The sequence below is a fragment of the Myiozetetes cayanensis genome, unplaced genomic scaffold (assembly GCF_022539395.1).
Source record: "Myiozetetes cayanensis isolate MyiCay16 unplaced genomic scaffold, myiCay2020 scf34, whole genome shotgun sequence".
Taxonomy (NCBI): Eukaryota; Metazoa; Chordata; class Aves; order Passeriformes; family Tyrannidae; genus Myiozetetes; species Myiozetetes cayanensis.
The window spans coordinates 1,478,317-1,500,299 of record NW_026087566.1 but is presented as its reverse complement, the minus strand read 5'-3'; the positions used below and the strand labels follow the sequence as shown (position 1 = coordinate 1,500,299).

The window sequence follows — 21,983 nt, the reverse complement described above, 5'->3', positions numbered from 1 at the left end:
CAAAAGCTTAAATCTCAACACATTAATTTCAAATCTAAGTCCCCAACAACACCTGTCTAGGCTAGTGACTGACTTTTAACAAAAACAGCTAAACCAGAATTTAAACTGTGGAACACTGAAGCCCAAGTGTTCCACATCTCATTTTTCCATGCAAAGTTTCATTTACTGACTCATTTTCAAACTTTCCTTTGTAATAAAAGCTGCATCATTCAACCCAGCTACTCCCTCTGGGACCAGCAGCACACCTGGCCACAGAGCCACTGCAAACCTGGGATTTCAGAGCTTTTTCCTGTTTCAGGTCCTACCAAGTGGCTTCCAGGGAAATGTTAGGAAGTTTACTGTATCTTTGACCTCACATGTAGTTGGGAGAAGCAACGGGACGAGAGGAATAATCCCCATTTTATGGATGGTAAATGATGTGCAAAATTTCCACCCCAGCTGGTTGGTCAAAAAGGTTTTATGCTTTCAGTATCTTTTACACAGAGGGCTTGGAGCAACCTGGGCTGGTGGGAGCTGTCCCTGCCCATGGCAGGGGGTGGAACTGGATGAGCTTTAAAGGTCCCTTCCAACTCAACCCATTCCATGGTTGAGCAAAGCTCAGCCTTCCACTAAAACAGTGACAGACCCCATCACTTGTGAAATTCAGTGACATGCTGAGCAATTCAAGGTTAGAAAGTGAATCAGTACATTAATTGTCTCACTACTACCAACAAGGAGTTTGGTAAAAGCACCCCATGTGAACACAGAGCTATGAAGGCCATATCAACTGCATCTGTTTACTCTGTAAACAAGATCTGCATGTGACAGGGTATAAATATCTTTTTTTGAACCTAAACTGAGTTCAAAGCACATCCCAGGAGGATTCTGCAACAGCACTTGTGCTCTGCACAGCACTCCACACAAAGGTCCACGAGGTCTCCACAGCATCAGCACCACAACTAATTTCAAGAGGGGGCCAAGTCCTTCCTCTGTGCTGGGGGGACCTTGATCAGTAAACTGAGAGGAGAGAATATTCAGCTGATCAAGCACCTTGAAATGCCCCAACTTCCCTCCTCTGTTGATAATGCAGAGGGTCCACATAGTCAAAACCATGTGGAAAGCATTGTTAGCTGACGAATTTAGTGCAAAACTCACAAGCCAAGTTCCCTTTGAAAGAACCTTGACCATAAGGAGCTGCTTATTACAAGTTAAAGAGGATATTCTGTGCCTCTAATTCACACACCACACCCTCCCCCTGACAGCCTGGATTTTAATCAGATTCAGCCAATCCAAAAGACCATCCCAAAAGTTTAGGTCTTTCCACGATTCTCTGGTTGCTGTTGCTGTATAAGGAATAAAAAGACAATTGAATAAACCAGCAACAGGCTTTGCACATATTCTTGTGCATGAAATGCTAAACAGCACCAGTCTCCTCATTAAGGCAGAGATGTAATTAGTACCACCAGATGTAATGAGCACCACCAGGCCAACACTGCCCAAAATAGCTGCCTGTTACAGCAACCATTACAAAAATCACGGGGGCTCTGAGACAAACACTGCCCTGTTTCACACAAGCAGGCTGAAAATACACCACCTCTAGTACAGCTTTAGGCTGCCCAAGCTGCCCTAATGAATCTCAGACAAGCCCAGCAGATTATTCTTCTTGAATAAAAATCCTTTTCTCATTCACAGCTAGAAACTCATTTTGGGACAGCACGTGTTTAGTTTTGCATCACAGGACCTTCCTCTCCTTTTTAAGACACAGCAACAGCCATGAACCAAAGAGGGACCAAAAAAAAAAATCATAAAGGAATTTTGGCTGTCTGCTTCTCATTCAGCTTTTAGAACCATTTATATTGAAATTGCCCAAAAGTCAGCCTCTGTGTAAGAGTTACACAACAAAAAGCCTCCCTCCAAAAGTTAGAAAATTTGGTTTCTGGTACACAATGGTCCAACAAATGCACTCACAGGGTAACTAATGATTAAGCAAGTAGTCAGTCAGTCCAGTTGCTACAGCTGACTTGCAAAAATCATGTTTTCATAAACTGCAACACTCCACATGAACCACATCCATACCCTGGCAAGCAGTTTTTAATCAAGGACACCACAAGAAGCTCTTCTAAGCCACAACTATAAAACCCTAAAATGATAAAACCCTAAAGTGAAGAATGATAAACCAGCAAGAAACAGAGAAAAAGACCTGGTAGCACAAAAGGCTTCTCAGCAGAGTCTGGTAAAGCTGGGTGATGTCACAACCTCACAGCACAGGCAGAAGCTCACTCAGTGTCACAGACATGACAACTCACACCAAGACTTGTCCTGCCACATCTCCAGAATAATCCACACCACAGCTGCACCAGTCTGCTGGGGAAAAACATCCCCACAAACACGGGGAAAGCTCATCCCACCCTTTAGAAGTGAAAGTTTACCACAATGAGCAGCAACACCTCCAAATATCCCTGTGCTGCCATTCTGCTGGCTTCTCCCCCCTCAGCCCTTGCAATGCAGAAGGACAGCTTTCAAGTTTTATTTAGTTCTTTGCAGGCTCATTTGGCCAGAAGGAGGGGTAAATGACCCTAATCAAGGTATTTCTTTGCCTCCCAATATAACCCACCTGATCTGCAGGCAGCTGGATGCCACTGAGGGCACCCTGAACATCAGGACTCACCCAGTGCCACCTCTGCTGTGACTGCACAAGGCAGTGGGAGCTGTTGCTTCACATGTCCTTTTAAAGATCAAGGCCAAGAATTCAAAGGGCTTCAGGAGCTTTGAGGTCAAATCAAGCCCAGGAGATTTGACAGTGCAAAATGAAAAGTGTCATTGAGAGTTATGGTATTGCCTACAGCAAGGAAATGAGCTCTGTAAAGGGAACTGATGGGAGGTAGGGGTAAGTCTCTGACTAATGTATTTCCAACTCATAAAAACTTGCAAAAAATAATGTTTTAAATTTCTTGTGAGACCCAGCTTTACTCTCTAAGAATATCAAGACTCTTGGAACATCAGTAACTTCAAAAGAGGTAGGGAAAAAAAAAATCTGTAAGAAGAAAGAGAAGCACTTCCACTACCTTTCCATTTCCCCAACTCAGGTACGTGTCAAAGACTGCTCTGTCTCTATAGAGAGCATCTTATTTCTTCAGCATCCCAAATTCATTGTTTAAAAATTTAAACTCAGAGTTCTCCCCAGAAAGTCCACAGAAATCAAGGCTTCTCAAGGTGTATAATTTTGTTTTCCTTAAAAAAAAAAAAAAAAATGCACCACTTGTCCTACCCTGATACTGAAATCGGTTCTGAATTTGCAACACTGAAGTCAGACCCCACTTTCCAAATACTGAAAAAGTTCCTGCATTCAAAAGAAATAAAGTTAAGCTCATACAAAGCCTGGACCCAGCAGTGATCCTTGTTTTTACTCCAATGAAAACTATTCAGAACTGCAGCCAGATGTTGCCGAGTGCCAGGCTAATTCCACAATACTCATTTGTGCACGGAGCGAAGCCTGGAGGCCAAGGGCAAGATTCCATTTTCCCAGGAGATATTCCATGCTCTCTAACCAAAGCTTGTGGCTTTTGCAGTGCCCCCAAGAAGAAGGCCCTGGAACCACCTACGTTTCATTTTCTGCCCCGTTGGTCTTGTTCTTGCGCTGCTTCTGCTCGTTGCTGGCAGGGGGGGTCTGTCCCATGGCCGGGGGCTTCCTCTTTGCCAACATTTTTCGTTGCCTTTCTATTTCTTCCCGCTGGGAATTTATCCTTTCCTGTTGCCTGGAAAGCAGAGAGTAGAAAAAAAAAAAAAACCATGAAGGGTGTGTGCATTTGGTTGTCTTGGGCATCTGCTCTCAGCAGATCGCAGCGATGAATTTCAAACGGGTTGTAGATTAGTAACTAAATATTTTTGGACAGAAAAAGGGGGATGTGCCAAACATGATGAGTCAGATTTTTTTTTTTTTAAAGGTATTTTTTTAATATAAAAGGGGATTCTTTTCCTGGCTCGCAGAAACCTTGCAGTAAGTGAAAGGTTTTATTCATGCAGAGGATATCCAAACCCAAGGAGCCGCTACCCTGACGGAAACCCAGGATCCACAGTAAGGCACTAACTTTCCACACACTTTTTCCTAGAAGGCTCTGTTCTAAACTTCAGATTTTCCTGTTAAAACTAGTCCTGAAGTCTGGTACTGTCTGAAAAAAGTATCTTTATACTTCAAAGGCACAGTTAAACTACCCCAAGTTCTCTAAACTGTAACCAACTCCATTCCTGATTTCACTAAGGAACAGCCTCTCTCCTGCAAGATAAAAAGACTATCAGGGAAGATTTTTGCAGAGATAAAAGCACTCTTGAAATTTCAAGTCTAAATGACTTAGGCATTTACATACTTAATTCCCTTTTAAAAAGACACTGCAGGTAAGTATTCCAAAAGTATTTCCTCCATGTCTTACAGCACAAACTAAGCAAGAATTATAAAGTCCTTAATCCGTGCCTAACAAGAGCTGCACCTCCCTATCAGACTACAGAGAAGTGGTGTGATTTTAAAGGATCACACACAGCTCTCTCTAATGCAATTAATTTGCCAAGTCCTACTTAAAGGTCTAGGCCAGGTGGGAATTGACTGGATATTTCCATTAACATCCTGCATAAAAGGGTCTCTGATCTTCATTTCCAGTTTCCTGCAGCCCCTTTGATCACTGTTACCAGAAGGCAGAAAAAGTTAAATAGTATGGATTTTCTCTTTTAAGCTTCTCTACTTTCTACTTTCAAGAAAAAAAAAAAAAAAGGCAAGCTAATTAGCCTTGCCTGACTAATGTATGCAAGTATGCAAATCAAACTGATTGACTCACAATATATGTGAGATTTTGGTCCAGCACAGCAATCACAGTATCAACAAGATTGGAAAAGATCTCTGAGACCATCGAGTCCAACCTTTGACCCAACACACCACCTTGCTGTCACTGATGCCATACCCAGTCTTTTCTTAAACACCTCCAGGGATGGTGACTCCACCACCCTCCTGGACAGCCCATTCCAGTGCCCAGTCACTCTCTCTGTAAAGATCTTCTTCCTACTGTCCAACCCAAACCTCAAGGCTGTGCCTTGTCCTGCTGCTGGTTGCCTGGGAGAAGAGACCGACCCCCACCTGGCTACACCCTCTTGTCAGGGAGTTGTAGAGAGTGGGTACACTGAGGATTCCCAACAGGGCTTTCCAACCCACTCAAACCACTTCAATTCCAGTTCAAGTCTCTGGAGCTTTCAGTGCAAATGCATTTCCCCCTTCAGTGTGAAATTCATTCCCCATTGTCAGTAGTTCCTGTCTGATCCTTCCGTGCACCACTCACACCATTCTCACACTCTGACAAGCAAGGCATCATCACACACACACACTCTGCTTGCTTTTGACATTTCTGCCTGTGAAGGTAAAGAAAGTCCTGCTTGTCCTCACTTGATGAGGTTCTGGAAGGCGTAGCCATCCGTCCACTGCTCGGTGAAGGACGCGCCGTGCCGCACCGTGGTGAAGTGCCCCAGCCTCAGCCTGTCCTGCATGCTCTTATCTCTGCAGGCCATCTTCTCCTGCTTGGACTGCAAACAGAAACACAGCACATGTGAAAATACAAGCCATAAATTAGCAGCTGAAGAGCTGTGCTGGGTTTTAAGTCGCCACCAATTCTCAGCGCTTTCCATTGTTTCGGTTCTGCTTATCTGGAACCCAGATGATCACTGAGCAGGTTACTGGTGGTGCTTCACAGAGGTCTGACAAGTATTTGTTCACCTCTTTCCTGATATTTCAGCCTCACTTTTCCCTCCTGATTATTCCCTGTGATCAGCTGAAATCAGTCTGGCAGCAGGATTAAAACTGCCCCTTTGTGCCAGTAGCTTAGCTAGACTGCAGCCTTATTGCAGATTATTGACTCAGTCAGGTGATGAAGGAAGAAAATACACCTTGGATCACTTAAGAGTAAGATACAGTTATCAGCCAGCTTAGTCCTAGACTTGTGCCATGCCCAGACGTGACACAACCTCATTTAGGTCACCAACATGCATAAACAGTGGTGGTGGTGTCTGTCCCAGAGTGTTTTGGTGGTGTCTGTCCCAGAGTGTTTCTGGTTAAGTGAGAACAAAATTTCCAAGGCCTGAGACAAGAACAGCCAAGTTTCAGGGAGCCAGGATTGAAGATGAACCTGGGAAGCTCCTCACTGGAGCCATAAGTACCTCTCTGAAAGCCAGAGTCACAAATCCTCCCAGAGAAGGGAGCCCCAGCCAGCCAAGAACAATCAGCTCTGTGACAAAAGCAACTCAAACAGACTGCACGTACCAGCCAGCACCCGGGTGGTTTTGCCCACCCAGTGCCCACAAACAATAGGTGTAATTGGCCACCAGGTGAAAGAGCAATCAAACCCCCACACTGTTTAGCCATCAGGAAAGCTGGAAACCTTTCAACACTGAGCAGGCTGGACACTGGTAAACAGCAGCCTGGCACTGGCCCCGCTGTCTTTAACGTGTTGTTTTCAGTGTTACACAAAGCAACCATCTCCAGCTTTGCCCCCTGAAAGGAGGAAAGGTCTAAATCACCTGGCCACGTCACAGAGCAGACCTGCAGTCCCACTGCACAAGGGGACAGTGCTCTGGCATTCCAGAGCTGCACAGGGTTGCTTTTCAAGTGCAGGAGTCTCCACATCAAGCAAAGCCTGCTGCATTCAGAGCACTATTTCACTTGAGCAAGAGATCACTTGGACTGTGAAAAGTAACCTAATCCTAACATTCTGAACCATTTCAGACTTTGGATTATGTTCCCATTTGCAGAGAGATAACTCAAGACAGAATTCTGGTTGTCTTTTATCACTACAGCAAGAGGAGCAGGTTTTTACTGTTCAGATGTTTTCAGGGATGTGAACTGTGCCTGCAGAGATGTCCCCTGCTCACCTTTTCTATAAGAAGCTTCTTGCTCATCGTTACACATCGATTCAACCGCTCCTTGTACTTCTCCAGCATCTTCTGCTGCTCGTCAATCTGCCTTCTCAAATCACAGTTGGCCTAAAAGTGAACAGAGAACAAAGCCTGGGACTTTGAACCACTGAAAAGAGCCAAACTAAGCATCACCTAGGCAGAAGTTTGTCCAGTTAGCTCTAGGGATCAGATTAAAGTCAGCAAACCAGCAGGATAAGAAAAAAGGAACAGGTTCCCTCTTAGCAAAACATCCAAGACAAACTTAAATTTTTAACTCACTCACATCTTAACACCCCTCTGGAACAGGGAAGTTCTCTCATCTTGGTTTACATGTAAGGAACTAAGGTACAAACAGGCTAACACAAGGAAAAGGATTTTTTTTTTTAATTTTTAAAAATATTTAAGACCTTAAATGTTAATAATTATTATTATTATTAGCCCCAGCTACCAAGTCTCAAAATAGCTTAGTCATTCCTGGGCTATCCTTCCTCTTTAGGCACAATACTGGCAGAGGAAAAGGATGGGGGAACTCCCTTTGCACTTTCAGTTAAATTCTTGTTTTAATCACTGTCCACCAGCCCCTCTATGCAGACTGCTCCCAGCAGCAGCTGCTGTGTAACAGCTCACAGCACGACTGGATCTGCAGCCATTTTCATTGACAGAAACTTAAATTTGACCATCTCCCTTCCAACCAACACTTCTGATAAACAGTGAATGGCACAAATAATAATAATAATGATTAAAAAAAAAAACAACACTACTTCCTGCTTCACAGATTATTTTCTTTCAGGTGCTGAGACCAGACACACACACATAGAGCCTTCCCCTTTAATCTGCTTTCTGATGCTTTTCAACACTTCACAAGAGCTGCCTCTCCAGCTGATGAAAGGCACATCAATTAGAACTTCTCCATCAAGACAAGATACCTTGATTTAAAGGTATTTATCTTTTACTGAAGAATACCAATGGGCTAAGAGCTTTAGTCTTTTGGTTTGACCAAAACACGTTCTCCTCATCACTGACTCTCATGAATGAGCATTTCAGAACACAACTTCCCAGCTACTGCTAAACAAAAGCCACAGTCACTGCTTGTGGATTCAAGCAGGCAGGCCCAAACCCAGGGTCTACAAGCCAAACAATTATCCTGTATTTGGATCTGTTTTACCTTGCAAGTGTTGGTTCTCCAGCTGGTGTACAAACCCCTGCTCTGCAGCCCGGCTGCCACAAGCACACCAGGTAGCTTTAAACAGCAGCTTTTAGAAGAGTTGTCCCACTTTAAATACTTACTCTTAGTAAGTCATCTATCCTCCCCTCCTTCTTCTCCAAGTCAGAGTTCTTACTGTTTTCTAGTGCAGATATTTTTTCCATTGTGAGGTCGGACTGTAGGGAAAAAATCATCATAAACCACGTTTAAGACAAACAGGGAATGTTTCAGAGAGTCAGCACAAAACATCCCAGTGGAACCCCCTCTGGTCTGAACAGCTGGGTCTAAGAAGGACTGATCCCCTGCATCCTTGCAGTCAGGGGAAGAATTTTCTCCATTATTCACCTTGTTATTGCATGAGGGCTCCTCCAGCACAGAGCTGCTCTGGACAACACAAACTGGTTAACTCTGAACAGGCTACAACATCCCGTGTCCTGCAAATTTTAGCTTTATAGTTGAGCTCTGCCCACTCCTTGGTGGCCTCTGTGCAGGAAAGCTTGTACAGGGAAAAGGCTTAAAATAAAAACCCACCAAATCCCAGCCCTCAGCTGGAATACCAAAGTTTATGAGATCTCTGATGGGCACACACAACCACCTGCAGACAAAGACAACACCTGTGGGTTCTGAAGTGGTCTTGACAGAAAACACAAGCCTTCATTTTCAAACACTCAAAACAGGTGGACAGCAGGAATACTGAGCACAAGCTTTTGTTTCTGACAAATTGTTGTATTAGTGCCCACTGGGGACAGGAGCTTTACAGTTCTTGAGTGAAACCTGTGTGGAAAGTTTTATGGGGTGCAGCACATCTCAAACACCTTCACCAGAGAAGTGGGACTTATACCCAGCAACAGCAGACATACACTACATTCTTTGAGTGTTCCAAACTCAGCACTCTGATGAAAGGGTGGGGAAGGAAAAGGGGAAGGAGTCTGTATGTGCATGAACACAGCATCTAAAACTAAAATAGCCAAGTCAACCCAGAGGAAACTCTCTCCCTGACTGCCCACACACATTTCACACTTATGGCTAGCAGGCACCTATCCTGGTTCTGAGAAGAGTTAGCACAGACTTAACCTGTGGAGTTGTTACATAACTGTTCTCCAAATTCCAGGCTTGCCTGGGAGCTCACACCATGGAGCAAGAGACAAACTTGGCTGACTGGTGCCTCTCTACACATGCCCACTATGGGAAAGCTCAACCAGAACAGCTGCCAGCACTGCACATCAAGCAAGATGGGCCTAAATCCCACAAGACCAAGAGGAGGCCTGGGCAGGTCACCTCACCCCTGCCCTAACTTGGTTTATGCCTCCTACCTGCATGAAGCACGTGTGACAGAAGCTTTTGTCACCAAGGGCACCAGGCAGGGGGTGTGTGGAGACCCTGGGCTGCAGCTGCTGGCCAAGCAGCAGAAAGGTTCTTTGGTAGCTGTTATTTCATTCTGCCAAGGGCACAGACACGCTTGCCCTGGGTCAGATGGAGGCTGTTTGAGGATCCACACTCTTACATGTGACTCCATCCCAACCCACACGGCCTCAGATCACCCGGGCCCAACACTGAGGGAATCACATCCTGCTGACCTGCTTCTGTCACTGCCACCCGTGATTCAAGCTGGGAATCACTGAAGATTATCTTCTTTTTTTTCCCCTCTCTAAATTCTATCAACTCCAAACAGGTTTGGAAGGGAAAAACCCACAAATGTTTACATGTCCTCATCACGCAGCCAAGCATCCTCCTGGATTCTTTCCCAAAAGTGTATCCTACATCCAGACCTCTCTGGAGAATATAATGAAGCTGAACAGCTGCAAAAAGCTTGCTCAGAAAATGTCTTGCAAAGAAGATGGACCTTGTGGGCATGTTAAGCAGAGGAGAGGATAAAAACATCTTGTTCCCTCCAGGTGGGACCACTGTTTGAAGTGGGGGTGTTGGGACAGCAAAGATTGAAAGGTATCTCTGGCAGGTTCCTGAGTTATGGCATCGTTCTCACACAAGAATTCCCCACGGAAAACAGCAGCAAACACAGATCCTCCCAGACCAGCATTTAACAATACAGACAACAAATGTGACCCTGGTGACACAACAGAGCTTAGGCCTGAGCAAGTGAGTACCCCCAGAGGTGGAATTGCTGTCCTTGGTGCACAAAGAATTTGTACCACCTGCTGGGGGAATGGAGAATGGACCTTCCCCAGCAACCAAATCATCTCTGACACAGACTGGTGTGAGGAAATGATTGCTTAAAAATTGCTCGAGGGAAGGGTCAGACACAGAGAGATCAGAGATGAAAATCCAAAGAAGATTAAAAGCAGGCTTGGAGAAGAAATAAGCCAGGTGCATTGCAGATAAAGCTGAACATCCTGGTAAGCAACAGAAGAAGATGACACAGATAAAAGAATCTTAATTTAAAAGGCACCAAAAAGACACCACTACAGTCAGAAGAGCTACTTCTCTTCCTGACTCCAGGTCAGTGAAGTTGCTGGGAAGCACTGTCAGGAACACATCATGTTCCACCCTGACAGGACAAACTATTCCACAGGTGAACTCTGCAGAGGCCGAAGATCTTCCAGCCAGACTGTGGCTATTTGTACTGCAAGCCATGCAGATGCACCCAGGACCTTGAACAGAGGCATTCCCAGCCATCACTCAGGTCTCCTTCACTTGCAGAGAGAACATTCAGGATAGCACAGAGCTGACACAGACAGAGCTGAGATGTTCCTCTCCCAAGCACAGTCACACACAGCTGAAGAACTGCCCACAGCACTGACACAGAAAAGCCTCAGCAGTAGATTGGACAAACTCCAGCAGCAGCAACTGAAAACATCCTTTGCAAGATGAGGAGCAAAGTTCAGAGCGATTTACTTCACTCAGTAGGTACAGACTGAGTTGGGAATACTGGCTCTTCCACTGGAAGCATCGTGTCCACTACCAGTGGCAGCCTCTGGCACGGCAGACAAACTGCATCAAGCTTCAACCTCACACCCAAGAGCTGTATCATCTATGTGAGCTATACCTGTGACTGTTTGTGCTGGATGGAAATCTGTTTTTGGGAAGTGCAGGAATGCTCAGTGTTCCCTGATCCGGTAGAAGATGGGCTGCCTTGCTGGGCCTGTAAAAGAAAGTTGTGTATTGTTATATGTCCCTCAGCACGCCCACCAGTGCCCGTGCACACACACAGGGCTGCAGCCTGGCCTGCACCACACTCTCATGTTCAGCTTTAAGGAGGCTCTAGAGACTCAGTTCAGTAAAACAAGAGTGTCAGCTTGTTTCAAGAAGCCTGGCCCAACCTGCTAAAGACAAAGCTTTTAAAAGCCTGATATAATTCATGTCAGCTGAGATTAAGCGAGGCCAAACCAAACATTTCTCGCAGCAAGACTACGCTTCGTTCTTTTGCTTTTGTGCATCTATCAGATCAACCTCTCAGATGGTATCATTCTGATCTAAGATTTTGAGTTGTTAACTAGAAACTCACACTTCTATTAAAACAAGCAGAGCCTGGGACCTGCAGCTCTTCACAGGGAAGACGAACTTACCAGAAGACGACAGGCTGGGTCAGCAAAACCCAGGCTGCAGAAAAGCTTTGGATTCCCCATCCCTCAACTAGACATCCCTTCAGGACTCAAAATCTCTTTGGGAGCTGCTCACCGAGACAAAAGTAAAGCAGAGGCCACCTCCCCTCTGTGCCAGCTGCTCATTCTCAAGCCGCTGCTTCGCCAGCATCACCGACATCAGCGTGGGCAGCGCTGAGTGCTCCTCCTGCGGCTCCTTGGCTGCGCCGCCGTCTGCCCCGTACAGCGGCTGCTCCACCCGCCGCTGCAACACAGGCACAAAACACACAGTCAACTACTTGCTGCCTCTGGGGGAGGGGGGGTGTTTGAAATTTAAAAACAAAAAGCAAGTTCTCTGAGCCAAAAAACTGTTGTCAGCGAAGCAGCAGCTCAGGAATGAGCAGGCAGCGTGGTGAGGATCTGGTAACTCAACCAGCGCTCCGGCGGGGATTGTTCCAACGGCAGAAGCGAAAAGGAAATGGAGTTAACAATTTAAAAAAAAAAACCCACCAACCTAACAAATGAACACACAGGACAGAATTCCTCGTGGCTTAACACGCCCCCTTCCTTTGGAAATATGTGTTTCAGAGCCAACAGGTTGAGGATCCAGAAATCTACACTGAGGTTTTTGGTCAGTGCGTTCACAATTATACTACTTGATGTTTTTAAACAGCCAATGTCACCATACATTGTTATTCTGGGGAAGTAAACTGGGTCAGAACTGCTAAATGGCAGCAACCTAACCATGTCTAGGACCCAGACATCAGGGCAAGCTCATTTCTGTCACTGCAGCTGGGGCCCATCTCCTGCAAGGCAAGTAAGGTACTAATGCATTCCCAAAATCTTTTAAAGATCTGTTATATCTTTGAAGGGTCAGCTCCTTTCTCCTGCAGTAGACTCGTTTTCCAACTGTGATACAGGAACTGGGTTTAATAAGAACAAGAATCCTCTGAGCTACACTGATTACAGCACTCAGCATCTCCCTGCTCTGGCTTTCCAAGCTGCTAAAACTTGGCAGTCTGGGTAATAATCATCCAAGTCCTTCCAAGCCCTAACTCTGGGCCAAGCAAATGCCTCATAGAAAGGAAACAGTCAAGTCAGGCTTCAGCTTTTCTTAATAGCCTAAATTGCAACCTGAAGCATATTTTCTGGCTAACATTACCAGTGTCAAGAGTGTGCTTCCTAACCCAAAAGAGAGCTCGTGCCTGAGAGTGGCATCACAAGAGCCTCCAGACCTGCAGATCATTGTTCTGATCAAAGGAGGAGAGTGAGGCAATTCAAAGCAGCCAAGAGATCTGAAGACAAGAAGTGACATCCTGAAGCCACTGCAATTCCTCTGCAAGCTCTGATTGCAGAAGTTTCCAGGGCAGTACAGATTAACTCAGGTTTGGAGGAGGTTTGTCTCATGTGAAAGACGTTTCAACACTCTGCTCCCTTCCTAGACCACACTGACACCTGCAGTGGGTAAGATACTCAACCTTCTCCAACTTTCACTCATCCCCCCAGTTTTTTGGGCCTTAGCTCAAACCACTGACACGCAGTTTGGAAGAAGAGGACGGACCTTGCAAAGGTCCAGAACAGTTTGTTGTGAATAATCAAACACCACAGAGGTTTAGCTGCAAGAGTAAAGAATAGAAGAGAAGAAACACAAAGAGCACCTGTGCCTATCTGAAACTCTAACATCAATATTCACCAGAAATGCTCCATTCAAACTTTTACCTACTCAACACATACAAATGCAGAAGAAAAACAAAGGAAAAAAATTCACTTTTCCCACTACAAACACTTGTGGGGTATCTCATCTGCTGGAATAAAGAATTGTCTCTAGTCCCTCACACATCTGCAACACTCAGAGATGCTATTTCTTTCATTACCTTCTCTCTAAAGAGATGTACTAGCAAATTAATACAAGATAGGAGGAAGGGCCATTCAATTGACAAGCTGTATTTTAATTTTTAGAAACATTAAAAAGGATCTATAAGCATGTGTGAAGCTCTCCCTTCAAGCAGCAATGCAAGGCTTCTGAAATCTCACAGTCACACATGGAATTCTGAGCAGAGTGTTCAGTGCTGGGGTTTAGTTCAGTGCATTCAGGAACTGTGCAAAGGTCTCTGTAGAATAATGTAACCCCTAGACTTTGGTTTTGGGAATACCAACTTTTCCCACAATGCTCCAGACTTTTGTGACACTCAACAGAAGCTGAAAATTTTTAAAGAGGGAGCCCAGGTAGTGGTCAAAACTCGAGCTCAGCTCTGAATGTTGTTTTGCTAGTGAAGCAGATTTCTTTGGCTGCTCTGTGCTAAAATGGCTTAAAAATACTGGTTACTTCTTCACATCCAGATCTTGCAGAAATGCTGTGACAGCAAAATGGAATTATGTAACAAACAATAGCACCAGCTGTGCATGTACACACATTCCTCTGCAAGCTTCTGCTGATGCCCCTTGCAGGTCACATGCACATATAAGAATTAAAAGACCTTCCCAGTAAAATGATGGTGTGCAGCATGTTCAGGATACCCAAAGGGTCCAATCCAGATCAGAATATCCCTGACTGGAGCTGCACAAACACACAACATTCCCCCAGCTCGATGGAGAAGTTCATGTGCTACAGTGGAATAGGGGATAACTAACGGGTCAGTGCCACCTTTTCCTAAGCACAGGGATCTCTGTAACCACACAGCTAATAAAAACAGTCATCCTGCACGCTTGGAGCTCGGGTATCCATGTCACAAACAGCTGGAACAGCCACTGTCCCAGGGTCCTAGACATGGCTTCACATCCAGAGCCCAGTTCCAGGTTTAAAACGGAGAAGACACCAAACCACTCACCGAGAGCCACCTCCCTGCTCAGAGCCTCGTGTTACCTGTCTGAGGCACAGCCACCAAGTTACCAGCAATGCCAGGCCAAGAGCAATGCCAGGCCACCAGCAATGCCAGGCCACCAGCTGTGTCCCCAGCAACACTCACCGGCAAGGGGTTGGACAGGGAATGCTGCGGCGAGGACCTGGCGACGGGCGGCACGCTCCGACCGGGACTGGTGCCTGGGCCACTTCCCCCAGCAAACTGGGCATGGAGACACAACAGGATCATCAGCAACCCCACACAGACCCCACATTTAACCAAGCTGAACACAGGCAGGAGAAATGAATCTTGGAAGATGAAGCCTTATAGGCTTCGCAGACTCATTTTCAGAGGAAAACCTTAACGTTTCATGCATTGTTTTGAAAAATAACAGCAGAAGTTCCTCAGACAAACACTGGTATTGGCACTGAGTACATCTGCCTTTTTAACACAGAAAAGATATAAAAAGCTCTGATTTACTAGAATAGAGTTATTTACTAGAATTATTTACTAGAATTATTTACTAGAATAATTCACTAGAATAGGATAATTCACTAGAATAGAATAATTCACTAGAATAGAATAATTCACTAGAATGGAATAAATTATTCACTAGAATAGAATTAGGAAGCCCATTCCCTGTGAGATGTGTCCACTGTGCACCACAGGAGTGGTAAGGAAGGCATCTGTGCCAGAGACAGGACAGGTAAGGAGCTGGGAAACTGCTCCAGTTGGCAGAGAAATTCCTACACCACACAGTGGAACCACTCATAAAAAAAAAAACTTTAGCCAGGAAAAAATTAAACACTTATAAGCACTTCATTTCTGGCTCCAAGTTACTCAGTAAAATAAAGGAACAACTTAAGAGAAAAGCTCCAGCCCTGGATTGTGCAGACCTGGAAAAACTTCAGAAACTAGGCAATGAAAAAAAGAATGTTGGATTTTTGAATGTCCATCACTGTTGTGGGGAGGAGTTTCCATCTCCCACGTGGTGCCAGCCTCCCAGGAGAGGTTTTCCTGCAGAGGGAACCCTGTAAACAACTTCCTACTCCAGTCAGCAAGGATTGTGCAGGGAGGTTCTTTTGCAGCATGGGCTCTTATCAAAATTGTTTGCATACTCAGATATCCTCATCTGAGATTCAGGTTCCAATGAACCTCAAACCTATACTTAAGTGAAAAAATGCTTTATCAACTGTTCAAATAAATGTTGATTTAAAAATCAACTTCCTCATATCTTCTGCCTAATCAGATCTGAGCATATCAGGCTGACATCATCAGTCAGTGACCCCAGCAAGGGATCAGTAACACAAGGCACATCACAAATTCCCATCTACAGATTTTGCAGGATGTGAATTCAGGCAGATTTCTCAGACAGTGAAAGGACACTTACCTCAAAATAATCACTAATTTTATGTCCTCTAGGAGTGCCTTTTCCTAAAAAGGAAAGCAAAGGATTAGAATAAGAGTTGTGCTTCTAAGAACAGAAGTTCCAATGCCATTCTAAAATCTCCTCCTACATTTTGACACTCCTCTCCCTGCTCAGTGCAACAACACCTAATCACAGCAAAGCTGCTGCACAACAAAAGCCTGCCCCAGGGTTACAGCTCCTGTGCTGTTGTTGGGAGGATCTACAGTTGACAATTCAATTAACTCTCAATTCCAAACATTTCAGATCCAATCAAACAGCATTTTCTCTTGTTGAAATACTTAGAAAACACTAAAGGTCCTTACTATTGCACAGGTTCTCCCAAATTTCCTTCAAGATAAGGAGAGAGTAAAGGGTACTTTTAGTCCTCTGCCTTCAGGTAAATTACTTTTAGATCTCTCCCAAGCATTCCTATAAGAGTTTGAGAGATAATTAGCGGTGGCTTAACACCAGCTCATTAAAACTCAGCCCTTTTCTCTTATTATAATATTATCAAAGCAGTTCTGTCAACACAATTTTCATGACTTTCTAGTGGAGGAACAAAAGGAATCGAAATGTGCCCCTGTGCCCACTTGCTTGAAAATGTGAACTTGGACTTGAACACGTCAGGTTCTCCTGAGCTCTCAGGACAGCAGTGCTTGGGCACAGCTTGTTCTCAGTTCCTTGTGGCACAAGTTACTCTAACCAGGTGGGCAAGTGTCTCAGAAAGCAAGGAAGGGAGCACAGGCTCTGTCCTCCAGTCTGGTTGCTGTGTCTGGAGCGATGCAGGACCAAAGCAACGCTGCAGCCCAGCCATGGGAAGGCTCTGGGCAGCCTGTCCCGTGAAAATGCAAGAGTCAGTGGGAATAAGCTGAGTATTTTCCTGCCAGTGAGGATAACAAGGCTCCCAGAGGAGAATACACCATCGTGGAGTGGTTTATAACAAGCCATTCGTTTCCTAGGACACAGGAGTCACCAATCCTGCAGCAGGGTGGGAGCAGGAGTTACCTTGACTGGTCTCGTAGGCTTCAGCTTTCCTCTTCCTATTCCGCTGGTCATTCTGTTTTTTCTCAGGAGTCTGTTAAACAATACTTCAAAATTAACATTTCTGCAGTTATTCCAAGATTTAAAGAAAATGCCAAAACACAATAATCCGTTCCATATCCCCAGTGGCCAGTTTGGTTCTCTGGTGCATTTGTTTCTACTGCTGGCACTTAAAGAAACAACTGCTCTCAAACAGCTGCTACTTTCTGATGTGCTGCAGAAGGGAGAGAACATGGTTAAACAAGGAGAAGAATGAGCTTTTTCTATTTCAGCTGCAGCAATCCAGCCTGTACTACCCAGTGACCTCTGAGGGTGAGCAGAGCAAGCTCAAACACTTATGAAGACCTGTGTAAACTGTTTCAAGGTGATCACAGCACTGGGACGAGGGGAATAAAGATGAGAGGTTTGAGTACTGACATCCAAATTTACAGTCCAATCACCAGGACAATTCACCTTGCCTGTAGGTAATGCTTCCTCCCAAAGCTCGTTGCAGATGGGGACAAGAACTATCCTGTCCACTGGTTCAAAATGACAACCTTGCACAAGGCAAGGAAGAGCCCCCCAGGACAGCAGCCAAGAGAAACCCACCACAAATGCTGGACTTTGCTTTGCTCCTCACCTGCTGTCACTAAAGTCAAGGGTCAGTTGCTTCTGCCATTTCTGTGAGCAACCAGACACATGATGGGCAGGTGACCAGTGGATTTATGTATAATCAGTGTTATTTATGCACAGGCACAACACAGAGCATAGCTGACAGGCCTGAGGGCTCCAGGAGTGTCACCCCTGAGGGCTGAAGGCTCCAGAGTATCATGCCTGAGGTCTGAGGGCTCCAGAAGTGTCATCCCTGAGGCCCACAGGCTCCAGAGTGCCCTGCCTATCTGTCTGCACAAGGCTAAGCCTGAACATGTGAGAGTGGAGGAGACCCTGGCACGGTGCTTTCCCCATCACCAGGGTCACATCTGTGGCCAACCCTGCTGAAAACATCAGGAAGCACTGCTGGAAGCAGCTCACTGAGGCTGCTGGAAAGAGAGAGGCCTTATCATTTCCATCACCAAACGTCACTTTAAAAACATCTCCTATCCCAAAGGATCCCAAAGAATTCCCAAGCTATCTGCTCTACAGTCACTGCAGCCACCACTAAACCACACCCTGGGGCCAGGGAGAAAACCAGAGAGTGCAAAACACAGCTCTGGGGGAGGGAGAGCCACGGCCAGGGAGTCTGTGGTAAACCCAAGTTTCATGCTCTTTGGAAACCCAAGTCTCAAGTCTCCTGTTTAAAGAGCTCTGCCAAAAGGCTTGCATGGAAATCAATCTCCCTCCTTTAGCAGGATAAAAAGGATAAAGCTGAGCCTAAACCTGGCTGTGTCCCCAGTGGGTGCTGGACATCTACAGCCCCACGTTCCCAGCTGGGCACTCAGTGTTTTCTAAGAGGATGGAGGGGATGTTTAGACAAAGGTGGTTATTGTGTCTGCAAGGCACTTTTTTAGAATGAGGGGACCCAAAACTCCCTAACTATGTAGAGACCTGCTGCTCCAGCTCCTGTGTGTGGAGAAGTCAGTGACATTGCCTCCTCACTGCAGAGTAAAGAGCAACTCCTGAGCAGCGTTGGCGTGACTGTAACACCACGGGCTCCATTACAGCCTCCATGGAGCTGTGAGCATATTAATGAGATTCACTTTAAGTTGTTTTTCCATTCAAGTACTTACATAACAAAAATGACACACAACATTATCTGCTACAGGCTGAAAAAGCAAGGAATGGGAGAGATTAGAGTGTGTCAGCTTGGTCAATTTAAATCTCTCCACAGAAGTTAAAAAAAACCCCAAAAAACAACTCAATTAAATTAAGAATGAATACTCAGTTTTTCACTATTAACTGCACTTCTGGAGTTTTAGATATTGCACTCTCAAAAGACTGAGCTTCACCAGACCCCTCATATCAGCACTGCCATGTAACAGAGGGAAGTATGATCCAAAACTTACCTGATCACCATGCGGGAAGTTCTTAAAATGCAGAAGAAAATGCACTTAAACTTGAGATTTTGCTTTATTAACATTGAAATTTAAAGTAAAAATCTAACCCTACAATTCATTTTGCTGCTTTAGCAAGTGTTTTGAAATAGTTAATCCTAAAGCAGTGAGATTAATTAGGGACAAAGCATCAATCTTCTCCTCCCCACACTTCCACAGAGTGATCCATGAAAACTCTGCCTTGTACAGACTTCTGCAAACTCCCATATTTGATAGATAAGACAAACTTTGCCATCAGTGCTCTCTGGCTTTTAGTGGTTCAAAAGTACACCAAAACCAGCAAACAAATCCCAGTGCAGCCTAAAACAATTTTCCTAAGCTGAGCTTTACAAATGCCATGTTTGGGGTCGGGTAAAATCTGCCTGGAACAGTGAGAAGCTTCGCAGCGGGGTCCAAAGACTGCAGGGTTCAGCTCCAGACTAAATACTTACACTAGTCCCTTTCACACCCCAAACTAAGACAGCTGTTGCTCCCTCTCACACAATTTCTCGTAGGTTTTGGGTTTCACATTGCCCTTAAGCCCCACCAGCCCAGGGGTTGAGCCTCTTACCTCCAATTCCTTGTCGCTCAGAGAGCCCACGCTGCACAAGCTCTGGTTGGAAGACTCACTATTTAATGGACCCTGGTGAAAAACAAGCAAAGACTGTTAGGAACAACTTCCAAACAAGGCAGGCCCGTCCTATCATCAAACACTGCACCTCTGGGCTGGCCTAAGTCCTGTGGGTGCAGCAGCACCACGGCTCAAACAGCCCCACACAGGATGGGACACTAAATTTCAGAAGGTGTTTGCAGCAGGACAGGTGGATGGTCAGTGGACAATCTTTTCTCAGCCTTTGGAATGATGTCTCTGTATCAATTTATATACTGCCTGCTCCATGCAGCCACACCCACAAAACAGCCAAGGTGGTATTTATAACAGCCTAAGGTTTGAGGGGAAAAAAAACCAAACCTCCTGATTTGTTGAGTAGCAGGAGTTCCAAGCTCAGCTCTTCAGACAAGCATCTGCTTGACCCTGGGCTAAGCATTCAGAGGCATCTTCCATCTGGCAAGGCAGCTATTACTGTTATCAGATGCTGGCTGTACCACTGATTTTTCTTTAAATGTGTCATTTCATGCTTTTTTTAACACTGGGAGAGTGCACAAGTGAGAGTTGTGTTCCCAGCAGTACAAGTGGTACCCACAATTACAAATCTTTCCCACTTGGCTGTTTTATGAACCCCAGGCTGACCTGCCCACAGAGCAGCTGCTCCCAGCAGGCCAAAGCACCAACTCCAGAGGCTGGGACAGATTTATCAAAATAGTAACCAGGTACCTCTCAAGAGTCTGCTGCATCTTTGCAGGCTCTGCTGGATACAACATCTGCATTTTTACATATCCAAGCAGTTTGAAAATGATTTAAGATCTGTATCAAAACCGGTTTTAAAAGGAAAAAGTGAATCATGCAAAGTCACCATGTTTTAGCCTGACACAAAAGTATCCTCCTACAGATCTAACTTAAGAAATCGAGACAAATTTGACAAAGATATAAAAACAAGATTCACAATTAATGATGGAATGTATTAACAGGAAGAATGACATGATAAAGCCAGCTCTCCATTAATAACTTGGGAGCATCTTTTCCCCAAGATTCATTCTATTTTAGCATTCTTAACTTCGCAGTAACCACCAATCAATCTTTCCTTGTGGTAAAGCCACTTTAACACCACAGAGAAACCCCACAGCAGGCAATTTTTGAGGGGACCGGTTCTCCCTCTCCTATTTATGACACAAACACCACCATCAAATTAAACCTGTGATATAACCTAGTTGTTACTAACCCCAATTTCCAAGCAGGCATGTGCAGAAAGTAGAAGTTCTGTTTACTTTGTGTTATACTGAGTGTTAAATACCAAACTTGTTCCTCCTAAAATGCTCAGTTCCTTCAACAAAAAAAAATAAAATAAGAAAACCAAACATTTGAATAGCTCAGGAAGCTAAACATTTTTAAAGATCCCCTTTTAAAAGCAAGTTACTTTAAGAAAAATTGCAGGTTTATACTCTTTAAGCCACACCATTATCCCTTCAAGTCATCACACAAATAGCTCAGGACCAGAAAGATTTTTCACCTCTTCAGCAACAGTTGTTTTTAAGCCAAGCAAGTTCCCCACCACCCAGCTCACCAATGTTACAGGTACAATTCTTGGTTATTCGTTATTATTTACTCCTTGGCCAACAGGATTTAACAGAAGTGCCAACACTAACCTCAGCTACAGCCACGTGAAGGCCTCACTGCTAAAAAAAAAAAATTGTAATATCTTATAGGAAGTGGCAACAGAAAGTGAATCCTTACACCCATGAGAAAGATTGTTTTATAAGCTGCCCAAATGCTGCCCTCCAAAATCCTTCCCTTCTCTCAGGAACCCAAACCCTGCAACCCCTCCTGTGCCAGAAGAGGTCTGGGAGGTGCAGGAACGTCTCTCCCAGTGAGCCTTTCCTGGTTTCAGATGGGCAGGTTGGGGTTCTGACACCACGAAGATGAAAGTGAAAGTTGTTTCCACATCTGCTTAAATCTCTCTGCCTCTGTTTTGCATGTGGACAGCAAGTTAGATAGGAGCAGTTGCTCCCAAAATGCCACACTGGAGCTTTTCAGGAACACTGTGGTTGAAGGGGAATGTCAGTGGCTCCTACAGGACAATGCACCATATTCTGGGGTCACCTGGACAACAAACTGATGGGGCTGTCTGTGCTTAGAAATGATGCTAAGATTTTTTCCAGAAATACAAATTTATCCTCTCCAGTACAAGAAATCCACTCAGTTTGCCCCTGATTGTAAAGTTCTGGGATGCAAGCAGCTGGAAAAATGCCTAATACAAAATCCACTACGTTTTTCATACTTCCAGTACTACAACTATCTGTGCTGACTACTCTGTGTGGGAAATTTTCAGCTCTAGCAGCTGGAATCAAACCCACTTTTGGAATCAACAAAAGAGTAGTTCAGTCCTTGAACTAGATCAGATTCTTGAAGAGCAAAAAAAA

General features: G+C 44.9%; 1 protein-coding gene across 4 annotated transcripts in view; it reads right to left on the bottom strand.

The window, feature by feature from the left end:
- The window catches only part of TLK2 (tousled like kinase 2), a 42,626-nt gene that overhangs the window by 12,650 nt on the left and 7,993 nt on the right, over positions 1–21,983 (bottom strand). For 2 of the 4 annotated variants that reach the window (XM_050327651.1, XM_050327652.1), the window contains 10 exons: positions 19,519–19,590; positions 16,903–16,972; positions 15,880–15,923; positions 14,616–14,711; positions 11,747–11,914; positions 11,115–11,210; positions 8,194–8,286; positions 6,883–6,993; positions 5,405–5,541; positions 3,582–3,734 (listed from right to left, as the gene is read on the bottom strand). In XM_050327651.1, the coding sequence (XP_050183608.1) occupies positions 3,582–3,734; positions 5,405–5,541; positions 6,883–6,993; positions 8,194–8,286; positions 11,115–11,210; positions 11,747–11,914; positions 14,616–14,711; positions 15,880–15,923; positions 16,903–16,972; positions 19,519–19,590 (1,040 nt within the window). The remainder of the gene's footprint in view (positions 1–3,581; positions 3,735–5,404; positions 5,542–6,882; positions 6,994–8,193; positions 8,287–11,114; positions 11,211–11,746; positions 11,915–14,615; positions 14,712–15,879; positions 15,924–16,902; positions 16,973–19,518; positions 19,591–21,983) is intronic. The other 2 variants (XM_050327653.1, XM_050327654.1) reach the window with 2 other exon arrangements.